Source organism: Doryrhamphus excisus, chromosome 16 (genome assembly GCF_030265055.1).
Source record: "Doryrhamphus excisus isolate RoL2022-K1 chromosome 16, RoL_Dexc_1.0, whole genome shotgun sequence".
NCBI lineage: Eukaryota > Metazoa > Chordata > Actinopteri > Syngnathiformes > Syngnathidae > Doryrhamphus > Doryrhamphus excisus.
This window is the reverse complement of record NC_080481.1, coordinates 7,316,971-7,336,650: the sequence shown is the minus strand read 5'-3', so window position 1 is coordinate 7,336,650 and position 19,680 is coordinate 7,316,971. Positions and strand designations below refer to the sequence as shown.

The 19,680-nt window shown below is 45.8% G+C and overlaps 2 protein-coding genes across 30 annotated transcripts in view; both read right to left on the bottom strand.

Moving 5' to 3' along the window:
• The window catches only part of LOC131104471 (protein unc-80 homolog), a 32,237-nt gene extending 16,773 nt beyond the window's left edge, over window positions 1-15,464 (bottom strand). For 6 of the 17 annotated variants that reach the window (XM_058051681.1, XM_058051684.1, XM_058051687.1 and 3 more), the window contains exons 1-22: window positions 15,048-15,464; window positions 14,844-14,892; window positions 14,405-14,561; window positions 12,579-12,922; window positions 12,391-12,514; window positions 12,257-12,321; window positions 11,888-12,033; window positions 9,701-9,974; window positions 9,494-9,628; window positions 8,296-8,512; window positions 8,075-8,224; window positions 7,726-7,994; window positions 6,748-7,065; window positions 6,542-6,673; window positions 6,258-6,405; window positions 4,944-4,994; window positions 4,385-4,533; window positions 3,525-3,688; window positions 2,522-2,620; window positions 2,179-2,387; window positions 325-431; window positions 75-228 (exon numbers count right to left, since the gene is read on the bottom strand). In XM_058051681.1, the coding sequence (XP_057907664.1) occupies window positions 75-228; window positions 325-431; window positions 2,179-2,387; window positions 2,522-2,620; window positions 3,525-3,688; window positions 4,385-4,533; window positions 4,944-4,994; window positions 6,258-6,405; window positions 6,542-6,673; window positions 6,748-7,065; window positions 7,726-7,994; window positions 8,075-8,224; window positions 8,296-8,512; window positions 9,494-9,628; window positions 9,701-9,974; window positions 11,888-12,033; window positions 12,257-12,321; window positions 12,391-12,514; window positions 12,579-12,922; window positions 14,405-14,561; window positions 14,844-14,892; window positions 15,048-15,139 (3,553 nt within the window). In that variant the 5' untranslated portion in view covers window positions 15,140-15,464. The remainder of the gene's footprint in view (window positions 1-74; window positions 229-324; window positions 432-2,178; window positions 2,388-2,521; window positions 2,621-3,524; window positions 3,689-4,384; window positions 4,534-4,943; window positions 4,995-6,257; window positions 6,406-6,541; window positions 6,674-6,747; window positions 7,066-7,725; window positions 7,995-8,074; window positions 8,225-8,295; window positions 8,513-9,493; window positions 9,629-9,700; window positions 9,975-11,887; window positions 12,034-12,256; window positions 12,322-12,390; window positions 12,515-12,578; window positions 12,923-14,404; window positions 14,562-14,843; window positions 14,893-15,047) is intronic. The other 11 variants (XM_058051693.1, XM_058051694.1, XM_058051697.1 and 8 more) reach the window with 9 other exon arrangements.
• A 1,708-nt stretch (window positions 15,465-17,172) lies between these two features.
• LOC131104179 (microtubule-associated protein tau-like) overlaps window positions 17,173-19,680 on the bottom strand; it is a 29,575-nt gene continuing 27,067 nt past the window's right edge. For all 13 annotated transcript variants that reach the window (XM_058051080.1, XM_058051083.1, XM_058051086.1 and 10 more), the window contains 3 exons: window positions 18,358-18,439; window positions 18,181-18,293; window positions 17,173-18,108 (listed from right to left, as the gene is read on the bottom strand). In XM_058051080.1, coding sequence (XP_057907063.1) covers window positions 17,899-18,108; window positions 18,181-18,293; window positions 18,358-18,439 — 405 coding nt within the window. In that variant the 3' untranslated portion in view covers window positions 17,173-17,898. The remainder of the gene's footprint in view (window positions 18,109-18,180; window positions 18,294-18,357; window positions 18,440-19,680) is intronic.

Below are 19,680 nucleotides of genomic sequence, written 5' to 3'. Positions count from 1 at the left end.
ACAAAGGTGGGAGCAGAGAGAGAGTGATGGGGTGGGCGGGCGAGGGGCAGCCGAGGGGGGTGGGGGAGGTCTACCATCTTTCTCTTCTGTGTGGTGAAGCTTGGATGGATTCCTCCTGCCAGACCTCCATTTACCGAGCCGCTTGAAGAAATTCTCTTCCTCATCCCTGCAGTATTCCGGCCCTGCGGCGACTCCTTCTGACAGCTTGACGGCGCTGGTGAACTTCACCTGTTCCCGCGTGGCCAAACACCATGCATGGCATTATATAAAGTGAGACAGATCAGCATCAAGCGACAGCAAGTACGTCACGGCAACTCTCCTGACCTTCGAACTCTGTCGTATGAAGGAGAGTCGATCCACTGAGCTGATGTCCAACAGGTCCTCCACACCGTCAGTAAGTCCAGAAAGAGAGGAGCGTTTCAGCCAATTGCCTGGAGACAGCGGGAATTATGCAGTGGATGTTTACAAATGCAGCACGTCGCCGTATGTGAAGCAGCCATACGGAGCTGTGACACACGAGGGTGAACGGGCAGCATTCATACAATCAGGGGGAAACAGCAATGTGCAAGCGAATAGAGTAAACTCGCGTTCATGGCGGTGAATTGGTTCCAGACCCCCAACATGATAAGTCAATTAGCATTCCTGAAGACTCTTTGTTTGTAATGGAATTTTTTTGCAGTTAGAGCACAGAAAACCTGTTTACAACCTTCTAATTATGGCATTAAACACGATTCGAGCCCTCTAGATATTAAATAACAGGGATAGGAAGAGAACCTGTACTAAAAGCCTCTGGTGCTTGTGTGTCTCACCCAAATTTACAATAACATTACTGACACCGAGTGACCAATGTGTCTTCTAAATACCTCTTATTTGTAATTTAGTTCATTTAGTCATTTTATGCTTGGAAATGCTTAATTTGGGAAAACAATTGGTACAAATTGCTTAAATATACAAATTTCCGGGCGAATAACAGGCCTTATTCAACTACAAAATTGTATTCATCAAAAATATTTGCCTCAACTTTTGTACACTGCCTCGATTTTTGTACAATATTGATTCAACCCACTTCCCTGCAATATACTGGTCCAAAAAAATCGAGTCATCAAACAAGGCACATTACGCATTGCTGGATTTTTATTTTATTTTTATTTTTATTGAAGGTGACTGACCAATCAAAAAATGTTGCCAGTGCCAGCACTGTGATAAGAAAGGCGAGCGACACCATTGAATTCACTCAGACCAGGATGTATGAAGAGTTCACATCACCAGTAAGTTGGAATTATTTTGTGCATATAAAACTAATTTAGGTTTTGTTAATATTTTTTCATTTAAAATTGCATCGGTACGTTTCGTTTTTTGTCAGAGATTCACAACAATTACTTGATATATGACTTATGATGCAGCTCGAAGGGTAATGCAGCACAGACACAAACAACATGAAAATGACAACATGCACGTTAGACATACGTATGACAGAGAGGGTGATTGGAAGGCGGGTGGTCCTGCGGCATGCTGAGGTGCAAAAGAGGAAGACATAAATAAGGATGCCATGTTAGAGTGATACACAGTGATGCATGGATGTGAAGAGGCATTGTTGGATCTCAGCTGAAATGTGATGATTTGGGAGATTTGGGACAGTCAGATACACGTGATGCCTTGAAAAAGTGAAGATTTCTCTGGTCTTTCATCGGCCTGTCAACACTAATCAATAAATCAGTTAACCTTGTGATAATTTTGATAATTTTACCGGTGTCCCTCTCTACCAAACAGGACGGATGACAAGAGTGTTCACTCTGTGCATCTGTCTCAACACTTGGGCATGTTGGTTCTATAGCAGAATGAACAGAGTGAGTGAACCCTCCTGTCAGTCATTCAGTCTCTTTGTCCCGGTGGGGGGAGGCGGGGCGCTAGTAAGTGCTGCAAGTAAGCATCATGAGGAGTAACAAGTGAGCAAACACATATGTGTGGTTCTGCTGTCGGAGGTACCAGCGACAGTGCAGTTACTTGCATTATTATGCCATAGTTTATCATTACATTCATGAAATAATCATGTCAAAATAACGGTAACAATAATATCGTTTATCTGCAATAATTTGTAGGACATTTATCATCCATCAACATTTGTTGTCGTGACAGGCCTCATCTTTCACATGACAGTTGTTGGACTACCGGACCTACCTATGGGCAGTTTAAGTTTCTTGCGAAGTGAAATACGACGGGATCTGGACCGGGAACGCCGATCCGTGGTGGTCCCAGAGTGGGCGGTGGTGCACTCTGAGGTGTCCTGTTCAGACTGGCTGCTGGTGTCACTGGCAGCACTCTGGGACTTGAACATCTTCCTCCAGAAGTCCTTCCTGCCCAGCAGAGCTCCCGGGATCTGCTCCTCGCTGGGGAGACACAGATGGCACAGATGTCATCGTTCAACTTTAAAAAGCTCAAGTCTTTGATTCTGAGACAAGGGATGGCAGCAAAGACACGGATGGGGCAGCAAAGATGGAAATGTGATGAGGTGAACACTCACTGTTCAGGGGTCTGGGGGGGTCTGCTAGAGATGTAGCTGCGACACTCATCTGCAGCACTGGACACCTGACCCTTCTCCCCGGACATACCTGCCTCTGACCTGCACGCACACAGACAGAGCGCTCAGGCCACCCGACTCAAAGAGCCCAAGTAAGGAGCGCTGACTCAATGTTTTAAGTCACTACGATTGCATGTGCAATTTTGGTGCAAAAGTGGTGCAATGTTTAAATGCTGATTTTGTGTCTGGTACGGCAGCCGCCATGGAGACTTTGGGGGTTGAAGCCACTGAGTTGGAGGTCTTGGTGTAGGATGCAAAAAACACATTGCCTCATCTTAATGATACTATGTTAGTGTATTTAATATACATGCTTTAAACGACAAATGTAGAATGACGGCATTGCAGCGCCCCAATGAATGTTGAGATGCAATGCATTATGGGAAAGCTTTAAACACGCTTTTAATTGTTTTTTTTTATTTTAAAGTCATATTGGTATATGTTTGTATATTACTCAGGTAAACAGTACAGTACTTCTGGGTGATGAGTTTAATGTTCTTTGTAAGATGACACCGTGAGTCAGATTGTTATACTGTTATATACATAATGACCTCCTGCAATTTCCAGTGGGTTGACAAACTCGTTGCGACTGCACTGATAGCTCCTGATTGGCTACTACCGAAGAAAGAACTACCTTTTCACCACTGACTTGCGAGCAGCACATCTAAAATAGTAGTATCTTAGTTCTGAAGTAACGGAGATGTCACGAGTCATTAGAACTTAGATTAGAACTGCCTCCTGGAAACCCCTTAATCTCACCGCTACGCTACATCACTGATTATTGCTAATTCCTGAGCAACATCAGTGGAGAGGAGTACTCTAGTCTGGGACCCCAACAACGAATGAAGCAACACAGACAACAAAACAAGTAGTGATGAGATGCTGGAGAGTGGATGTCTTTTACGTAATACTGGCAATAAATCTCCAAAGAAACATTTGCGTCCACTACCTTCTTGGAGCTTGCAGTTTGGTGTCATCCTTCTCCTCAGGTTTCTTGGTGGCCGTGACCTTCTCCGCACTGTCCAGGAGCGCGCTCAGAGCCACCCGACGGAAAACATTCCCGTGTGCCTCCTTGATGAACTGCACCAGCTGGCGGATGTCGCAGTACAGGCCCTGTGAGGGAAGGTGACGAGGAAGGATTGTGAGTGATGTGACTGTGATATCACACAAGACATCTCCGTATCATGCGTATGCAAATGAATGTGTCAGGCCTACGACTGCAGCTTGCGAGTGGGAGGCTGGTGTGTCATCCCCCGCCAACGTCCACTAGTGGTGTCAGCCCGAAGGCTTGCGGAGTGACTGTACACACGATCAACCTGGCAGCTGGCTGTCAGGGCGTCACATTGAGTGGATGATTTGGATGTGTCATGTGACATGTCAGCTGCCCGTCACTAGAAAATGCAAGCCTCTCTGTGACCAGAGAAGATGCTGACTGAATGACTTAAATGTCCAAATCAAAGCAAAGCATTCCTTTGGTTATTTGACAAAAAATTGGACCTAAAATTGATAGACGCGGTCGGAGAGGTGTATGCATTTATCAATTCTCTATCACTTAGGTCACGAATGAGCTGGATTCATTTTGTATTCATGTATTTCATTTCTATTTGTTCATGATTTATGTTATTTATTTAATAATGGGATTGATTTAACATGTAATTAATTGGTTTATGTATATATTTTCTATTTATTCAATATTTAAGTGATTAAATTATTTAACAATGAATTAATGAATATTTATTTATAGGCTAGAGTGTAGAACATGATTGGATTCGAATTTGGGCAGATGGAGTGATGATTTCCAGCACCCACCAGGTTCTCAGGGCTATGAAGCTCATGCGTGGTGGAGGCGCAGCGGGTGATCAGCGACTTGAACATGCAGCCCACCACCACCGCCTCCATGTTCTGCGCCACCGACTTATTGTCCCCCGTGGTGAAATTGTTGCCGAAGCCCGCCTTGTCTGGAAGCAACAGGCAGGCGTCAGACATCACAGGTCACACTTTAGTCAGCAGAATATTCCATGAAAACAGTTAGCCCGGATGACAAATTGGGGGGAAAAGGGTGCAAAAAAAATGGGTTTGTCCAGCATATGGAGGGTGGGGGTGGGAGAAGCAAACTGAAAAGGATTCTGGGTAGGGTTTAAATAATACATGCAAGTGACTAAGGCCTGCAACATTGAAGCACATTGAGGTGATGATTCTCTTGACATAGAGATTACAAAATCTGGAGTAGCAGGCGAGATTTGTCACTTTAGGACAAAGCGAGAGGGGCAGCAATGGAAGCAGTGCCAAAGGAAGGTTTTGATCAGGTGGGTAAGTTGATCACATCTCGAATGTCATTATCTATTGATTATACATCATGGGTATCTACCGATGTTTCGTTTTTTCACCCTCCTGGACCTCTCACCTGCACTGCCGTACTCTGCAAGAGAAAAGAGGCGGGGCACAGGTTGATTGACATCAGGCCAGCACAGACATGTACGTCGTGTCAGGAAAAGGACGTGGCACCCCCCACCTCCACTGGGAGGTGAACCAGACACACACATTGGCAAAATAAACACACACACACACACCAATATTTACAAAAATACAAAAGGTGCCGTCAGAATCAAAACACTCATCAGTTCGGCCACTTGCCAATTTTGTCACGTGGAGACAAAAAAAACCCTAAAATTTCAAAGCAAAATGGAATTGGCGTGTCATGTAGCATAATAATGCTGCTGATTGACCAGCGATGTCATGGCAAAGCTTTGGATTGGCAAGTGTACGGAATGGATGAGTCAGGAAGGGAAGAAGGAAGGATTCAGCGTGTGGGGGAGGAAGTGAGGGTGGGTGTACGGATACGGAAGGACCACGGCGGAGAGGGATAAGCAGCGGTGCGAGGAGACGGAGATATAACAGAGATGGAACTGGAGTGGAGAGCAACCACACGTTTCACATTCCTCGGTAATATGACCATTAAGTCTTGATTGATCCAAAAAATGATGGTCTGGTGCAGTGATTCCACTGGTGAGTCGGGGAGTCGTTTTCAAAAGGTTGGGGGTGCAAAAAAAAAAAGAAAAGAAAATTGCGCTTTTATTGTGTATTTTTCATGCAGCGGGGTGTCTATAGAAGAAGATAAACAGTTGTTTATTGTCTACTGTTGAATGTGTCAGTCTTGTCTCTTGTTGGGACCTGAAGTGGGATTCCTTATTTATGAATAGAATTAGAGCCCCCTACACATGAAATAGCACCCCTATAGTAACCTTGACCCATAGTAGTAGATATAATAATGGAAAATATGCCCTTTAAGACATAGATAAGCTTGTGCTCGTGTTTTAGCAGTAACAGCAGTCCATATAAGGGATTATCGTGAGACCATTGGAACCTGCAATAAAAGCCAGTTGTTCCCGCGATCAAGTCTGGTGGTGGTGTGTCTCACTGAACATTACAGTAACATTACTGACACCTAGCGAGTAGTGTAGAAGACTATGTATCATCACACCATCTTTGAATGCATCTTCTGAATGCCGAATATTGTTATGAGCATCTCTAATCAACACCCCTTTTTAGAACTCACCTTGACTTCAAGGACCATCCAATTTCACCTACTGAAAGAAAACTGTGGCGCAAACTGACTGAGTGACCTGCAGCCTCCTCAAAGCATGGTGAGTCTGGCTGCCTCGCACACACGCCACATACTCACTGTCGGTGATGGGCTCCATACAGAAGCCCAGTAGAGCGTGAAGAAAGTCCACAATGTTATTCAGGGAGTCTTTGTTGACGTAGTCACGCATGGTCTGGCGAAACTGCAGCTTGTCCAGCTTGTAGAGGCTGGTCAGGCAGTTTTGAGCCTGACAGGAGAGAGTTATCAAATATTTACATGGGGAAATGATGCAGAAGCCCATCTAGGAAGACGTTCATCATGGTGAATAATTGATAGATTTAGCAGAATTGTGAGGAAACGCACGCAGAAAAGAGCCATCTCACCTGCATCCTGAGACGATCTCCTGATAGGCCGCGGTGTCCCTCGCCACATCCGTAAGCGCAGCCCAGAGACTTGACTATCTTGATGAGCATGGTGAGGGCCAGCCTGTGGGTGCTGAGGCAGGAGCCCTCTTCCTTTTGATGACAAAAGAAGCAAACATCAGCAGCATGTTGAGGAACACGTGGAGTTGCAGTGCCCTTCTGCTAACCTTTTTGTCATTGTCCTTGTTATTCTTCACATCATCCTTGCTCCCTTGCCCGCTTCCTCCACCACTGCCCCCTCCACCCCCACCCCCTCCACTGCCACCGCCACCTCCATCTCCCCCGCCTCCTCCTCCGAGGCCCTGTCCCACGGCGTCCTTGACTCGCGTCTCCTCGTTCTCCTTGTTGTCGGCCTTGGACAACTTTTTGCCCATCCCAGGCACCATGCCAAGCTGCAGCAGGCAGTCGATGATGTTGAGAGCCACATCGCAGATTCTGGAGCTGATGTCGTGGCTGAGGACGGCGTAGAGGGCGCGAAGCACAGCCTGACACGCAAGGAGAAATTTAGCTGGGTCAGCAGCAAAGTTGGCAAACTTCAGAGAAGGTTGGACGTGTTACTTTTTTATAACTGCCTTTCATAGAGGAAGCAGAGTACAGAGGACACCAAAGCACACATGACAATCACCATGGCTGAGGTATCGGAGGTGCTCAAAGCGCCGGGTGTGGACGGTTTTTGCTTTCGCACCCTCACTACCCTTCCAACCCGTGTGGATACCAGCAGCTTGAATGAGGTTTCTCCATAAAGTGACTGGCTAGTATTTCTTCCATTTCCAAACGACAGCGCCAATAGTGAGTGGTCTCTTGCTGATGGTCTTGCAGCCCACTCCACTTCTACAATTCTACAATTTGGTTCTGGAGGTCTTTTGACAGCCCTTTGAATGAATGAAGGTTTTAATTAAGAATTAAGGTTCGGAATACTTTCTCGAACAATGGCTTCGTAGGAACATAAATGTCTGCTGCTGGGTAGGGGATCAATTACCGACACAATACACACAAATACTTATTTGTATGTAAAGACATGATATGTTTATAAAGGATCATGTTGAATGTCAAAGACAGAAGCACATTCATAACTCCAACTCCAGGATTTTAGAAATGAGCTGTGTGTGTGATGGATGAATTCCCCACGTTGGAAAGTCACTCACCGTGAGGTCCAACATGCCGTTCTTCAGCACAAAGTTATTGGTGCCCTCAATGTTCTCGCCTTCCTCTTGGCAGGAGTAGTTGATACAGGAGTCGGTCAGGCTGCGAGGAAGGTTGGCGCAGGCCAGAGGCTCCACGGGCATCTCAGGGACCACCACGGGGTTGCAAAGCCTTTTCATATGCTCGGTGAAGAAGTCGGCATAGCCTACATTAAAAGACGCCACGGTGGTGTTGAATGCAGCCATGGTGATGGTGGAGATCTGGGATCGAACTTTAGGTAGAAGAAGATAATACAGTTAATATGTAGCGTTCTAATTCTCAAATTGGGAGCGTTCGGTGCTCGAAGGACACCTTTATTACCCTCTTTGACGGTGTTGTCGCTGTGGCTGTTGGAGTGGTCGGGCATGTCTCGGAGCAACGAGTGGTGGGAGTGCGAGTGCTTGGCGCTCAGACTGTCTGCATCTGCGGCTGTGTCCGTACTTCCCCGACGCGTGAATTTACCTGTGACAGATGAATATACAGGATAATCCTGTATTCTTTTCAATACACAAAAAAAAGACACAAGAGCCTACCCATGATTGTAGCCTGCCACCCCCCACGGTCCAGAGCACGCCGATCATCACCCAGGCCGGAGAAGCTCCCGAAGGAGAATGCGCTGCGGGTGGGGGAGACATCCAGGTGGTCCTCATGGAGCAGGAAGGGGACACCCATACGACGCTGGCGTTTCTTGCCTGTGTGATGGAAGGGAATGGAGCCCTTTCTCTCCCGATCCTCACGCCGGTTCTTAAACTGAAAGAGATGCGTAAGTGACAGGAACTTCGGAGACACCCAAACCTTCTTGTACTCCTGTAGTATCTACAAAACTGTTGTCCTTGGATGGATGCAGATGGTTACGCATTGTAGGGATATTTTAACATATGCACACGCATACACACACAGTTTAGTTCCAAATGTGAAAATTGTAAATAGTTCATGGTGTTATATTTATAAATAGTTACATTGATATGAAAATTATTTATGTTGTTGTCACAAAAGCAAAAACAATGTGTGAAAGTGGAGGTCATGCTTCAAAGGTATCATTTCAGAAAAAAGCTGTTTTTCCTCCTTTTTTTGTTGGGAACTGATATTTTCCTGAAATCTACCTATGGTATGTCTACTGCTGATGACTGAAGAGCAGAAAAAGGTAAACACAAACTTTTTCTTCTGATAAAAGATGGAAGTCTAATCTTTTTTTTGTATGTTCCATGTTTGTACAACCATAGAATTCAATAGTCTGCACAGTCCGTGTGCCTTGAAAAATCAGTCAAAATCGTCTAAAATGGCATGTGCTACAAGCCACCCAACTCCAGGGCCAATTACTTGCAAGATCAAATCAAGATCAAGATCCTCTAGTCAGGTTTTGGCCCTACCACAGTACTGAAACAGATCTCATTCTTATCATCAACAACATCCTCGTCTGGCCATCCATTCTCATCCTCCTCGACCTTAGGGCAGCTTTTGATACCATATCCCACATTCCCATTTTCCCATCGTTTGGCCTGCATCAGGGTCTCTGGCACAGTGGTTCTATTCCTATATGCCCAACCGTTCAATGCCCAAATGTTCAACCCTTATGTTCACCAATCATTCACGGTGTCCCTCAAGGTTCAGTTCTCGGCCCCCTACTTTTTTTTTATAATTTACCTTCTTCTATTTTGGCATTTGTATTTATTGCTGTACATGACACCTACATCTGACATCTACATCTCAACTAAGCCCTCTAAAACCAACCTTCTTGAAGATGTTCATGCCAAGATCAGACGAAAGATCAGGGACAGCTTGGCGACGCAGGTTGGTAAGGGAAACCTTTGTGAATGTCTCGGTGCTCAGAGATTTGCCCTCCTCATTGCATTTCAGGCTCATGTCCTGTAAAATGCAAGCATATTCAGTTGTGTTTACAAAACAGGGGAAAAATCCATCTGTAGTCGAGACGCTCACCTGGGTTTTATGGGTGTTGACCAGTGAGGGGGTGGCGGCCACCATGGAACTGCTGCGCGGGCGCGGCAGAGGAGCGACCAGAGGTTCCGGGGCTCGTTCCGGCCTCTCCTCCAGAATCTGTCTCAGGCGTTGGAGGTAGTACATCAAGGCCCAGTGCACCCCCTCCTCTGTCCAGTGAGGCTGCAGAAGGCAACGCAGCACGGCAACATCAAAGTAGGTGGCGTAGCGGGCACGCTGAGACAGGGACACTGGCACACCGGCAGGAGCTGATGTCCTGGAGGAAAATGGCAGCCAGTTTTAAGCCTACACAACAATGTTGCCAAGTATGGAACAAAGAAATTGGATTGACATAATTTCCTATGGAAAAAAACGCTTTGGGCTTTTGAGGTTTTGGTTTTCATCAAGCCTTTTGGAATGGTGACTGTCAAAAAAACAGTTTGCAACAAACCACATCCACTCATTCGTCATACTAACCCATGCATTTGAGCTCTATCATGATTTTATGACATCATATGACGGAATGGACAAAAATCAGCTGTGCATCTTAACAAAGAACTACACTATGATGCACATTTGCACAATATTCATCCATCAACAATTGGAGCTTCAGTCTACGTGAGTCCACTATTAATATGTCGAGATGAAGGTCAGCAGTTGGCGAGCTGCAGCGCCGCTCGCTGAGGGGAAACATATTGATAGCACATGAGCGAGAGATGGAGGAAGGCGTTTAATCTTGGCGGCTGCAGCGAAGGAGTCTAGCAGAAAGGGTCGATATCTACATGAATCACTTTGAGCGCTTACAGCAGAGGGATGCTGTGTCATGTTTCACCGTATAGCCAGCAGCTGTCTGCTGCTGTTGGACCAGCTCGTTACAGAGACAGGGTGACGACAGCCAGACCCCCTTGAGACGCTGGCAGCCCTCGATTCGGCACAAGGAAGAATGAAGGGGTGGACAGCGTTGCCGTGGAAACTGCTTCGGTATCGGCAGGCCTGTAAGATAAGCGGTGCTGTGGGATGACTAAGCTGAAGTCATCACAGGAGCTGAAATGATTGTATTGGGGTATGGATTATTATGGACTATTTACTGTATTAAAATGCACTAAAGCACTTTTGTTTTTGCTCCACTTTTTCATGAGCTCAACGAATGTCTGCCTTAGCTTGGCCACAATTATAGGCCACGGCAAAACATGCAGTTGAACTGTAATGGGCGGGTCTGAAAACCAGTCAGTGTCTGATGTGACACCATATCGTCAATCCAGCACATCCCAAACATGCTCAACATTTCAGCTACTTGTTCTTACATTATTCCTTTTGCTTCGTCGCGAGTGAACAATGGTAATCGAGAGAGAAGGGGAGTGTTCCTGCATCTGCAACATTTTTGTTGCAAATTTCGATGTGAAGTTGGAGAAGAGTAAAACACAGAAATTATATCCAACAAACCGACCAATCACAGCCTATATGGTTGAGTGTTTTGAATGGTGACATTGAAACTGAAACCACTGAAATGCACCAAAATGTGTACAAGCGTATCGTGTATGCAGTGTATGTATAATGCTTTTGTGTGTGATAACAGCCACAGGAAACATGTTTGATGAAGACTCCTGCAGAATGACAACATATATGCATGTAAATAACACAAGTAGACGTTCCTTTGTGCATGGTTTTGAACAAACATGACGTCAAATACCATGAACTGCCAAGAAAAAAATCATCTGTGCCAAAGACACAGACTGGCTCCAAAAGCCTGGCGAGGAAACATGCACATTCTCAGACTTGCTATGGGCAGACCAAACCAAGCCGGGATGGCAAAACTGCCAGCACGTTACTTCGGCATAATTACCCCAGCTGCATGAAGAAATACTGCAAGGGGATAGCGTCACTCAATGACACACAGTGACATTACTTCCATGTGGCCCAGTGGGTCGAGCCGTGCGCTTTGCAGACATGGCCACAGGGATAAATGTTCAGCCATCAGTGAGATGATGGCACCGGCTTGGGGATCAGCGCGGGTCACTGCCGCCCCCGGAGGAACCATTCATCATGAAAGCATTTGACGGCAATAATAAGGAACATGCAGTCGGGTTTTACCGCATGGATTAACAGTACATTGATGCATGAAACAAGGTGGTGTGTTATGTCACAGACAGATGCCGAGTGTGAGCTTTGAAGGAGACACAGAACACTGACTTTTTTTTGGATGGGCCTTTGACGGATGGGGGTTGCTGAGAAGGTCCGCCTTTCTCTACCGAGTTACCACGGCGACAGCGGTGCTCTCCCGCAGCCGGGGAGGAAGAGGAATCGGACTGGCCGGCCTCACAAACCACCTGAAAGCCCTGCGGAAGGCACAGGAAGGCTGATATGGGCAGACCGGCAGTTGTGGATGATTAAAGACTGGAGCTTTCTGCTGTAACCCCAGCTAACCACATTAATGCTCCCGGATGCCAGGCGTTAATGAATATCAGCAACCATTTGGGAGGGAAAGAAGCCTCCGAGTCCTGCCTGAGCACATTTAATTAACTAGGGAATGATGCAACAGATTCTGTCGACCTCACTCACCAATGGACCAGGGTTTCCGGTCCCACAGGGGCTGCACTGGTTGATCACTGGGGAGTTCCTCTTTGCTGGAGAACCAAAGAAACCCGATTAACAAAAACAATCACTCTATCCTGTCAAAGGCGGTGACTGCTCACCCGTTACAATGTTCCGGACCGGTTTGATGAGGGCGGTGAAGGCGGGGATGTCAGGCTGGCGGTGCTCCCACATGGGTTGCCAGATAATTAGACCGCTGGCCAAACGGAAAGTCAAGTCTGACTCCTGCACAGAATGTTTCAGATTTAGCTATTGTCTTATTGGTGTTACACCTACTGCGCAGAGAGACCTTGATCCGGTGAATGAGGGGAGCGAAGAGGAACACAAACAGCTCCACGGTGGCCATGCTCTTGTAGAACAGCTTGGTGCGAGCGTGCTCATCTTCCTCCAGCAGGGAGCCGCTGTTCTGCGGGCCCGAGCCCCCTAAGGCGGAGCTGGCGCAAGAGCCGGGCGCACCCGGAGAAGAGCCCTGGTTCCCCACAGGCTGAAGGAAGGCGGCGCCACCCCCGCTGCCGGCCGACCAGCCGTGGCCCAAGCTGGGCTCATGGTTGCACTCGTGGGCGGCATCCAGCAGCATCCAGTGCAGCGTGTGGAGCAGTTTGGTCTCCGCCACGCCCAGCTTGTCCTGATGACCTGAAAGACAACAGTTAATCAATAGTCCATCTCAAAGGAAGGGCAGACATAGCACTTTTCTTTCCCCATGAAATGTCCTCTGTAGGGTTGTTAAATCAAATACAAATATATAAGATAAGATAAGATAAGGTATTTATTCGTCCCTCAGTGGGGAAATTTGCATTGCACAGCAGCAAGAGTACAGAATCAGTTAAGCAGTACAAAATACACAATATAGAAAAATAAACAATATAAACAACCCAAGTATTAACAAAATCAACAGTTTTTCCCAGAGTTATATACAATACAGTATGCAGATAATATGAAACAAGATGAGATATATGACCAGTCTATACACTGAGATCTTGCTAGTGAGATAATATGAGGCATTATGGAAATACTTCACATAGAACTTAGTATATTGCATTTAGAGCCCTTAATATTGCACATGGAGGTTGATCAGATATTGCACAGTGAATGGGGTCTGGAGTAACTATACTGACTATAAAAGCAAGTATTACACAGATGTACATAGTGGTGTAGAAGTCTATTGGGAGCAGTGCTGGTTGTACAGCCTGACAGCTGCAGGAAGAAAGGACCTGCAATACTGCTCTTTCACTTTTACCAATACACTTTTAACCAATAAGAAGCTTTTACAAATTTGGGGAATGCCACATCCTGGGACTGTCACATGACAACCCCCTCAAGTGAGTTCAAATCAAGCACAAAGCAGTACAGGGACACGCTTTTGACATTTAAAGTGTTGCTCATAGCCACAAATACATATGGACCACTACAGATACATTTGATGCTATTTAAAAAAAGATTTGGCGCTACCTTTTATTGGTGCTACTTGTTTGCCCTGGCTCGTAGCTGCAAACACATTTGGACCTTCACAGAGCTACTGCACTTTTTAACAGAGATTTGGCACTGGCTTTTTTATTTTTAACAAATTTGGCACTACTTTTTGAAAGATTTAGCGGGGATTTGGTGCTACCATTTTTTGTCAGATTTGGCACTACCTATTTGCATTCCCTCATAGCCACAAATACATATTGGACCACTACAGATACATTTGACGCTATTCAAAAAGTGTTTTTACCTTTTCTTTCAAGATTTGATGCTACCTATTTGGCCTTGCTCATAGCCGCAAACATATTCACACGCTCACAGATACGGTTAGAGCTATTTGACTTTTTTTTAAACAAATATTTGGCGCTAGCTTTTTTATTTTTCAAAGATTTGGCACTACTTTAAGGGATTTAGCGCTCCTGAAAAAAAATATTGGGCGCTACCTTTTCTTCTTTGGAGAGTTACTGTTTTTTGTCAGATTTGGCACTACCTGTCAGAGAATAAGAAGATGTAGCAGGATGGAATTCAGTGTTGTCTAATTCAGTGCTTCTAATCCAACTGTTATAAGCTATTAGATGTAATAACATGTACATTATGATTATTATTTTTTTCTTTTAAATTGCCTGTGTGTGTTATCAGGTGCGTTCTTACCCAGTTTGTTCCTGTTGGACAGCAAAATTGAGGTGCAGTGGAGAACATGAGGCAAGGCGGCCTGGACCAGCTCCCAGCGAGAGATGCTCTGGATGGCTTCCGACAGGGCCGGTGACAAGCCGTGGAGCTTATTCTCCACCAGCACTCGCTCAAAGGACTGGAGAGGGAGCCAGAAGAAGCAGATAGGACACATGAGACAGGAACTAAAGCCGCTTTCTTTGACTTGATGTCCGCCATCAGGCCTGTGGGAGAGACAGTGGCAGCTCTGTGGAGATCCAAGGGGATCTGGCCAGGCGTCATTATGGATATGAGTTCTGCTCCTGGGTAATAGGAGGAATCAAGCTGGCAAAACTAATTTGCTAAATGTAAAATGAAGCGTGCACTTGATCAAAACAGATTATCTGCCCATTGGTCATACGGCAATATTTAAATGACTTACCACGCAAGATGCTTCATATTGCTTTCCCAGCTTAGGGCGCAAAAATGCACTGAAAATAGACACAAACATGATAAGATGATGGCCAACGAAAGTACATCGACGCAGCTGTGATGGCGACGATGGAAAACATGTTGGATTCGATCCAATTGTATTCTATTCCAAACAGCTGCAATTTCACAGCACGAACACCTGTTATCAGCTAACCTGGTCTGCCGCCACAGGAAGGTCTGGATGGGGAACGGTATTCCTTTCCCGCACTCGGGCTCGTTGTCATCCAAGCTCTTCCTCTTCACCATGTTGGCCGGACCTCCCTGCTTGCCCGCCCGTGTGCGACCGCCGGTTGGCGGCGGCGGTTTTTGGCGCAGGTGAGCGGCGAGCGTCTCTCACGACATGATTGGATTCGTCCTGCGTAAAATGGCTGCAAGTGTCGGCGGCGCTGTGGCGGGAGGGAGGGAGGTGGAGGAGCAAGAAGAGGAGGGGGGAGACATGGAGAGGAGGAGGAGAAGCCAGCGGTGTGATTTCAGTACCGCCCCGCGCCGAACAGCGACGGCGGAAGACTCGCCTAAAAGAGCATGTGTGCGGCTGCGCCAGATGTTGACCTTGGCTTTGGCGCAGTAGAAGCGTTACGTCGAACACCCTGCGACGCTCAAGCGAACGTTCACGCTTCAACAGGTTGTCGAACAGCACAGGTGGGCTGGAAAAGGGGGCGTGAACACTTAAGGGCTAGCGGATTGATCCGAATATCGAGTAGTATTGATACCGATACCGGGTGTATGTATCTGAAAGATGGAGGCCGCTTGGGGTGGGCGGGTCGATACAACTATTGACAGTATTGATACCAAGGGTAGCGTCAGAAATGGAGAGCAGTGGGGTGGAAGGATGGTATCGGATGTAAACAGCTGGGGGTGGGTCAGGGGCGTCACTAGGTTCTGAGGACGGGGAGATGCACAGGATATGAATGCATGGAGTGGACATTAAAAAATAAATAAATAAAAAATCCAAAAAACAAATAACGAACAAGAACCGGGATATAACTTTTCCAGTTTTGGACAGATTTAGTAGAGATACTCAATTGTTTTAGGCCACCATTAAATTTACACAAGTACACACAATCTACACTGCAAAACCGCTGCTCAAACTCTGTAACCATTCTGTCCAGTGGACAGAGATCATTTATATAATAATCATTATTATATCATTAATTAGCCTATTATTATTACTATCATCATTACTCTTATTCTGATTATTACTACTACGACTACAACTAGTAGTAGTAGGCTAGTATTAGTATTAGGCTGAATCCCCCTTAAAATAGGCCTAATGTAACTATCTGACAGTATCGATACCAAGGGTAGTATCAGTATCAGTGGATGCCACGTGGAATGGGGCAGATTGATCCAACTACCAATAGTATCATACCCAGGGCAGGTGTCAGATTTAGGCCACGTGGGGAGGGCGGATCGATCCAACTCTCGATAGTATTGATACCAAAGGTAGTATCAGTGTTGAGTGTGAATGTGAATGCACTAAACTATCCATAGTATCGATACCAAGGGTAGGATCAGTGTAGGGTGCTAACCACTTAGGGTGGGCGGATGGATAGTATCAATACACAAAGGGTATAGGATCAGTATCGGTTGAGTATTTGTTCCAAAAGACAATAACACTTGATGTCAAAGATGCATGGAAATGAGTTTTTTCTTGAATCCAATAACGTCAAATTGCTGGTACTTTTTTCCTTGTTTGGCCCCATGGCAGGTGATTTAGCAGCTGCCCTCAATGCAGGAACAATGAGTCAGCAATGCATAGGGTGCTTTGTTTGACCAATGTGTTGGTGTAATACTACAGTACAGGGCACACAGTATCTCACTTTACAATAAGGTAAACACAAATACAGTAGTTACTGCGGAACTAATGAGTAGTGGTTAGGGTTAGGTAGGTCCGTTCCTTATTACTACTGGACTACTTATGACTACTGTCATTTTGTGTGTCTTATTGTAAAGTTTTTCCAGCCAGAACAAACAAATTTGTAGCGTCACCCACCCTAGTGGACACATGGCTTGAAAAAACTCACACATTCTGTGAATTCCTGCGAGTGAAGTGATAAAAACGCTTCCTAATCGCAGGTCTACCGCAACAACATGGAACCCTTTGGCCATAGAAAGAGCTATACATGCTGCTTTTCCCTCATTTTCAGAAAAAGGAATGAATCCCTTGATTTGAAATGACGGTGTGCCGTGACATTTTCTACTGTACGGCTCTTCTATTCGTTTATTTGTATAAAATGCTACACCCCTATTGAGACAAGACACAAGATGAACTGCAGCCACTTTTCATGTTCTTTATTTCATGGTTTTTCATGTGAGCGTTTGCCCATCAGAACATCTTTTAAATACACGTACACAGGCGTAGATAGAGACTGGGGAGGGCAGGGGAGGGGGGGGGGCATTCACAACAGTGAGCAGCGGACGCACTACAACGATGAATGAATGAATTCCAACATCTTCCACGCACCCATCTCTGCAAAACAACCACACTGCTTCCACCAAATTGAAACTTTCAAGGTGGAATGTTTTTTTTTTTACGTAAGACAGATACAACATACAACTTTTCTTTTTTCATTCTCAGTATAGGGAGGAGAGAAACATGTCATTTCATTTCATAACGCAAACAAAACGCATTCATCTTGTAGGAAATGAAAGAAGTCTATTGGATGTAGAAAACTACAGTGAAATATATAAAAACATAAAACAGGCCATCAGACATCCATCACAAACCCTCTTTTTTCTTAAAATGTCAACACATGCTCATCAGACTCTCCAAGATCAAGGTCTCACCGCTTTCTACATAGCTGCAAATCAACTTGAAGAAGCTTAGGAAAAAAACATACAATCTTTTGCCCTCTTGAACACGAAAAGTCAGAAACTGTAACTTTGATGGGTGACGACCAATCTGTGAATTCCCTTTTAAAAGCGGACGTATCAGGGAGAGGTGGGGGGGTCTCTGGAGGGGACCGTGGGAGAACACTGGACGCTTGTGGTCGAATGAAGGTGGTTCATAAGCCCTGTTTGGCCAGCGCAGCGGTGACGTCTTGGGCCAGCGTGGAGAGCTGTGGCGACTCCAGGAGGTTGATGCTGCCGGCGGAGGACAGGTGAGGCGAGGTGCCGCCTGCCTCCATCCCGGGGGAGTGGGTAACAACGATTTCAGCTCCGTGGTCCACCCGAGCTTTGGCTGACTCCCGGAAGCTCAGCTTGTGGCTCTCGATCTGCCAGTGGGAGGGGCGGGGTTTATTATTCTTCACAAGACAGCAGCTATCCAATGAAAAGCAAGACTGTACCATCACGTTCCCGCCTCCTGGCATGTGACTGGCGTTGTCCATAGAGCCGACCTTGGCATGAGCCTTGTCTTTAAAGTCCAGCTTCACGTTGTCGATGCGCACGTTTCCTCCGCCTGTGAGTGACAAGGAGCGGCATCAGACTCCCGACATCGTCTTCATTTCATCACGTGACCTTACCTGGCCTGTGATGGATGTTGGACATGGAGCCGCATTTGGAGGTGATGTGGCTCAAATCGATTTTCTTGGTCTGGATTTGAACCTGCGAGAATCAGTAGAATCATCGCGCACGTCATTCTGTATTCACAGCGGGGAAAAGCGCGGCGGTACGACAGTGGGATTATCCCATGAGTGAGCGCGGGGTGGCACGACATGCATGTGGATAAATTCAGATTAATTTGTACTCAAACGAGACAAGAGATTATACGCCAAGCACACACGCCAAAGGGCTTCAATTAAACTTCCATCAGACATCAATCCAGTGTACGTTCTGTACAGCATGGTATACCATTGCAGTGCCAGGATGGCCATCTCCAGGGGCGTGGCCAAAAAAGATCATATTTGTTCATAGTGTACAGTCATAGGCAAACCTTCACAGTTTCCATCATTCATTTACTGTAAGGAGTACTGGGTTATCACAAGATGTGAGACATGCAGGTGCATGATAGACGATTTGGACTGATCTTTCAAGGGACACAGAACATTGCGTACTCAGGCGATATAAACATGGAGGCTACCAAAAGAAAGACTAGATTCCTGGCTTCATCAGGAAATAAACATTTGTTTCTACCTTTTTCCGTTCTTTAATAATCAGCAGTAGAACATAGGTACGTTACAGATTTTCTATTCACTTGATCCCTGCCGACCTCTAATCAAATGCACTTCTGCCCCCTTGTGGCCACTTTTATGGATTCAAAGTGCTCTGAAGTGAAATGTATTAGTGGAGAGTCACGTCTTTTTGCCTTTTGCCCGAAAGGAAACCCTAAAATACGCATAAATACATTGTTGGGAGCGAGCAATTGGGATTAGAAAATGACTAAATGCGTCTTTGGTATTGAATGACTTCATTTGCTAATATTTAATAATTAGGGACCGCGACCCTTGTGAGGAAAAGCGGTAGAAAATGAATGAATGAATAAAAATTAGGGAATAACTATGGGCAAAATATCTCTTGTTCAAAATAACAAATAATTAATAGAATTATATAAAACAAATACTAGGCTAGGATGAAAACCACTCCCGCTGCAGCTGTAGCTTTACACCAACAGGAACTGACAGGTGAAAGAGTGAATTCTGACCTTTTTATTGTCAGATTCTGCATTCTATCAATCATTGAGGCAACGGGAGCAGTGTCGGATTTCTCATCTCTTTTTTTCCTCTCCTGCCTCAGGCTGACTTGGTGCTCCATGCCTCACGGCAAAATGGGATGGAGGGGCCCTACATGTAGCGCGTGTTCTACGTGCATAACACACCTGTCATCCAAAAGGCTCCCTGGGGGTGGGG